General features: G+C 61.5%; 1 protein-coding gene across 1 annotated transcript; it reads right to left on the minus strand.

Annotated features, from left to right (window-relative positions):
• Positions 1–1,275: 1,275 nt before the first annotated feature.
• LOC309354596 (uncharacterized protein C17orf114 homolog) lies at positions 1,276–2,654 on the minus strand. Its single transcript, XM_081884827.1, has 3 exons — positions 2,498–2,654; positions 2,073–2,168; positions 1,276–1,797 (listed from the first exon to the last, which is right to left on the minus strand). Exons 2-3 carry the CDS (start codon positions 2,155–2,157, stop codon positions 1,625–1,627), a joined length of 258 nt encoding a protein of 85 aa, XP_081740953.1. The 5' UTR covers positions 2,158–2,168; positions 2,498–2,654; the 3' UTR covers positions 1,276–1,624.
• Positions 2,655–5,043: the final 2,389 nt, after the last annotated feature.

Raw genomic sequence — 5,043 nt, forward strand, 5'->3', positions numbered from 1 at the left:
GGTATTTCATTTGTTTTGTGTTATTTCAAGGTACCGTATGCGGTTCTCTCTCTGCTCCTTCAGTAACTCACACGTCTTCTGTATTTTCAGCGTTTTCCTCTGCAAGCCGCCTCGAGTCTTGTCAGGGGGAAAGGCAGGGTAGCAAGGAATATATAACCACCCCCACGACGAGCCTGAGAGGTAGGTAGGGCTGAGAGGCCTTGTGACCCAGGCACTTCAGGGTCCCGTGGGGAGGATTAATAATAATTTTATTATTTATGCCCCATCCATCTGACTGGGGTGCCGGATATGAACCCTGGACCTTGTCCAGCCCTCCCTTCCGCACCACACTGACTCTCAGGTTTGATCTGCCCTGGCTAGGTATTGCGGGACACTGCGGAACTCCCTCCCACAGGACGGCTCTGTGAGAACAGGGTGTTGGACTCGATGGGCCTGATCCCTGTCTCACGGCTTCCTGGAAAGGGAGGGGTGTGACCCTTCTCTGTCCCTTTGAGGCTCCTGGACCAGGAACTGCTTAAGAGCCCAGCGCCTTGCTCTTCTCCCTGTGCCCCCAGGTGCCAGCAGGGGGCGCTGGTGCCTCCTGTCCCCTGCGAGGGGGGGGCTGACTCCGCATTTCTGCCTCCCTCTAATCCCGATTGAGGTTTCTCCATCCTGCCGCAATTGTTCCCAGGCTGTGATTACCCTGGTGAGATAAGGGGTTACGCCCAGCCAAGGAGGAGGAGGAAGAAGGTGCCCCCGCAGGCCTGCCCTGGCCACCCTCTCCCAAAACTCCACTTTTGGGGGGGCGGAGGAGGCGCCATGCAGAAAACAAGGACCCTCAAACCACAATTTCTGGGCCCGCCGTCCTTTAATTTTCACTTTTAACGGCCCGACGTGTTTTCTTCTCCTCCGCCTGCCTGTTTTGGTGGGTGGGGTGTTTGGTTTCGCACTCGGCCCTTCCCTCTTTCCTGCTCCAGCCTGCCTTCTGCTTGGACCGGGCGGGCCAGGCCCAGCGCCAGCGGAGAGGCGTTGACACGCAAGCAGCTCACAACACTGGCCGGGCCCCCCGCCCAGCAGCTCAACGTGGCAAAAAGGATTGGGGCCGGCCCCCCTCCCCTCTCTTTGGAGACCCACCTGCCCCTTGTGCGCTGGGCCTGGTTTCCGAAGCGGCTGGGGCCTTGGAAGGGCCCACCAAAGGTCATCCAGCCCAACCCCGACTCAAAAAAACACACATCTGAAATGAGGATGGGGGGAGTAACACCTTTTATTGCTCCATATCCGCTGCTCGGGACCCAAGCCTGCAAACTTATCTGCCCGTCTGAGCCCCACAACTAGTCCGCTCCAGTTTGGGGTCGCTGCCCAAATCCTGGCTTTTCACACGGCTCTGCTTGGGTCTGACCCCTCGCTTATTTGACCTCGGATCATTGGGGGGGGGCTGGGAAGCAGCCACGCCCCTCTTCTCATCCCAGTAGCTTTCCAACACGCAGGCTGCGCTCGCTGTCAACGAGTTTGCTGGGGGGGGAGTGGGGGGCTTGCACTGACCCCCCCACCCTATATTGCCGGGAGTCTCCTGTGGGGCCCAAGCTCAGTCTTCCTGCTCCAGGGGCACCTGCTGGGGGGGGGGAGAGTGTTCCTCTGGGGGAGCTCAGCTAGTCACTTCCCTCTCGGAGTCCAGCTGGTGGCGGAAGGAGACCCTGGCCTTTCCGCTGAAGTAGGCCCTTCCACTCTGGGAGTCCGTCTCGCTGCTGGTGGACGGCGTGGAGCGTGTCCGCGGCGCTGCGGCTTCGGGGGCGTCCGAGGAAGAGGAGGAAGCGGCTGCTGCAGGTGGAGGAGGAAGAGGAGAGGCTCAAAAAGTGTTTGCAACCCCAGCTCTCCAGGGGGTTGGTCTGGATGACCGCCTGGGGTCCCAACTCTACAATGTGGTGATTCTCCCAAAAGGCACCCAAGGGAGGGAACCTGGCATGGAGGGGCCGGGTCAGCTCTCTGGCAAAAGGGCAAGGGATCCCCATGCCCCTGCCCTGGGGGGTGGGCTGCATCTAGGGCAGGGAGAAGTCGCCCAAGGGGAGTGCGAGGGACTTGGGGGCTCTCCTTACCTGCGGGGGGCTCCTTCTGCTCCGTCTTGCTGTGGCGCCGGGAGCGCCTTCCCCGGGGGAAGCAGCTGGGAAACTTTGACCCCATCTTGTCAGATCCTGAGGCAGAAAGAGAGATGTGAAGGGGGGACATGTGGAATGGGGGGTCTCTCCCTGCCCCCCATTGTCACCCCCCTGCAAACAGAGGAGAATCAGGTAGGGGGCTTGGCCGGGGGAGCCCAGAGAACCTCAAAGCATGGCTGATCTCTTGTCTCCCCCCCCAAAAAAAACCCCTTTCACATTTGCAAAGGGCGGGGTTCTGCCTTCAGGGCTCTGCCCCCCCCCCCGCTAGCCTGCTTCTCCCCACTCCCCCACCCCAAAGTAGAGACCCCCCCCGCGTTTCCTTCCCTTTGGCCCCGGAGTGGGGTCTGCCCTGGGTCGCTGCTCACCTGCCCGCGCCTCTCTCCGTCTCCCGGGGCTCCCGGAGTGTCAAGACGGGGAGTTCCCCGCCCCCCCCCACGCCCTGGGTGGGCCAGGCCAGGGGAGACGCCCCCCTCCCGCCTCCTCTGGCAAACAGCGCCCGGCGCCGCCTCCCCAACTCCCTCCCTCCCTCCGGCCAGCGGGAACCTGCGGGGGGGGGGAAAGCACCCCAAATATACCTGCTCGTCTCCAGCACCCCCAGGCACCTGGGAGCCCCCCAAAGGCGCGAGACACCCCCCTCTGTGCACTGTTTTCCGGGGGGCAAAGGATCCAGCATCTGGGCAAAACGTGGGACGCCGCCCGTTGCATTGCGCGGGGTCGGGCTGGATGGCCTCGGGGGGGCCCTTCCAACTCTCCAGTTCTGCCCCAAACTCGGGGAGGAACAGGCGTGGGGGTGGTAAGCGCCTAAAACAAATCGGGCCCCCCTTTTTTGATGGGGGTGGGTGGGATTCCAAAATCAAAAGTGGCCCCTTGAACCCCCCCCCCCCCGCTGGCCGGGGTTGCGCTAGATGACCCTGCGGGGTCCCCAGAGCAGAAAAGCGCGCCCCGGGAAGCCAAGGCGCTCTGTGCATGCTCGAGAGATGCCTCGGCGCCAGCACCCCTTTTTGGGGCGAGGGAAGTGGGGGGGGCCTCATCCTGCCTGGCCCGGGGATTGGGCGGAAGGGCAGGGGCGGCGCCGGCGGCGCTCTGCACATGGCTCGGGGCCCTCTGGGCGGGGCTGGGACGGCCCTCCTTCCTTCCCCCCCCCCTCCGCCGGTTCTCCAGCAGCTGCAGCAGCAGCGACGGCGCCCTGCTCGCCCCCCCCGGACCCTGCAGGTGAGACCCCCCCCCCAAAACTGGCCTCCCTCCCCATCTGTAAATTTCCACCAGGTCCTGCGCTCCTCCTTCCCTCCCCACGGAAAATCCCAGGATCGCCCCCCCCCCTTGCAGATCAGAAGGGCTCCAGCTTCGGAAAGACCCCCCTTCCCCACCCAGGAAAATCCCGAGGTCCCGCCCCTTTCTCTTGCCCCCCCCCCGTCCTTATGACTCAAAATCTCCGCTACTCGGAGAGGAATTTGGCAAGCTGGGGGGGGGGGCGGTACTTCCTTCTCCTCCTCCTCTGAAACTGGGGCCGGGTTTGGGGGGGGGGGAGCACCGTGCATGGTGGGGCAGGGGCCCGGACGCCTGGGTTCTTTTTCTGGGGAGGAGCGAGGTGGGGGCGTCTCACCTCTCTCTCTCTCTGCGCCCCAGGAATGTGGGCGAGCGGATAGGGGCCGGGGGAGGAAGGGACGGGACGGGTCTGGTTTGGCCCCCTTTGCAGGGCTTTGGGGCGTCCCCACGCCGCTCAGAGACACGTGTCTAACTGGGGGCTGCTTTTTTCGGGGGGGGGGTTCCTGAGTCTTTTGATCCATCCCTGGACTCCTGGGCTGGAGTCTCTGGTAGCTCCGGAAAGTGCTAGTCATTTATTGATCTCTTGCGGGGGTCAGCAACCTAAGGACCCAGGGGCCGGATGCGTCCCAATCGCCTTCTCCATCCGGCCCGCGGACGGCCCAGGAATCAGCGTGTTTTCACATGAGTAGAATGTGTGCTTTGTATTTAAAATGCATCTCTGGGCATAGGAATTTGTTCATTCCCCCCAAAAAAATATAGTCCGGCCCCCACAAGGTCTGAGGGAGGGTGGACCGGCCCCCTGCTGAAAAAGTTTGCTGACCGCTGATCTCTTGCCCATTTTGCCCCCTCCCCTCGTGCAAGGAAGGTTAGATTGAAAGAGGCAGGGAGTGGCCCCCAAACACCCCCCCCCCCGGAGCATCATGGCTGCCAAGTGGGGATTGGTGCCCTGGACTCTCTCAGAGGCTAGCTCTAACCACTGCACCACGCTGCCTCTCTAGTCGGAGCCCCAGGGCGGCTACCTGAGCTGCTCTTGGAGCTAGAAGCAGACCACCCTCGCTGCCTACTTCCGAGTAGACCGAGAGCATCGCTCTGAGTCATTATTGCAGGAATCGTAGAACTGTAGAGAGAGAAGGGACCCTCCAGCGGTCATCTAGCCCAACCCGCCTGCAAATAGGATAGAAACAGCTGAGGTTTAGGAAGTCCTGGGCTCCTTTTGGGCTTTCAGCAGTTCTGTTGGACCTTAATGAAGTTTCACAGCTGGACTTGCAGAGTCGGGGCTTGGGGATCCCCCAACGAGCCTAAGAGATCCCTTTCGGTTTCCTGCATTTGGGGGCCTACGATCCAGAGTGGTTCAAGTTTTGGGGAGAGGCAGGTGGCTTTGCACTCTCTGGCAGGGACTCCCAGGGTTCATCTAGGGTTGGCCAACTCCCAAGAGACTGTGATCTACTCACAGAGTTAAAAACTGCAGTGATCTACTCCCCTTTTTTTTGGGTTCAGGTCAAAGTTATTGAGTGTGGGGGGTTTTTAGGGGGGAAATCACATTTTTGGGGGTGCAGGACAAAAATTGGGGGGGAGCCAAACTTGGTGAGCTTCTTTGGAGGGCAGTGATCTACCAGTGATCTACCACAGCATCCAGTGATCTACC

Source organism: Podarcis melisellensis (assembly GCF_964234715.1).
Source record: "Podarcis melisellensis genome assembly, chromosome: 13".
Taxonomy (NCBI): domain Eukaryota; kingdom Metazoa; phylum Chordata; class Lepidosauria; order Squamata; family Lacertidae; genus Podarcis; species Podarcis melisellensis.

What these genes read in the sequence shown, in the direction of transcription:
- LOC309354596 (XM_081884827.1), bottom strand. Translation starts at nt 2,157, where the DNA reads ATGGGGTCAAAGTTTCCCAGCTGCTTCCCCCGGGGAAGGCGCTCCCGG. An exon ending in GCAGAAGGAGCCCCCCGCAG is followed by an intron (nt 1,798 to 2,072) that starts GTAAGGAGAGCC and finishes CTCCACCTGCAG; the next exon opens with CAGCCGCTTCCTCCTCTTCC.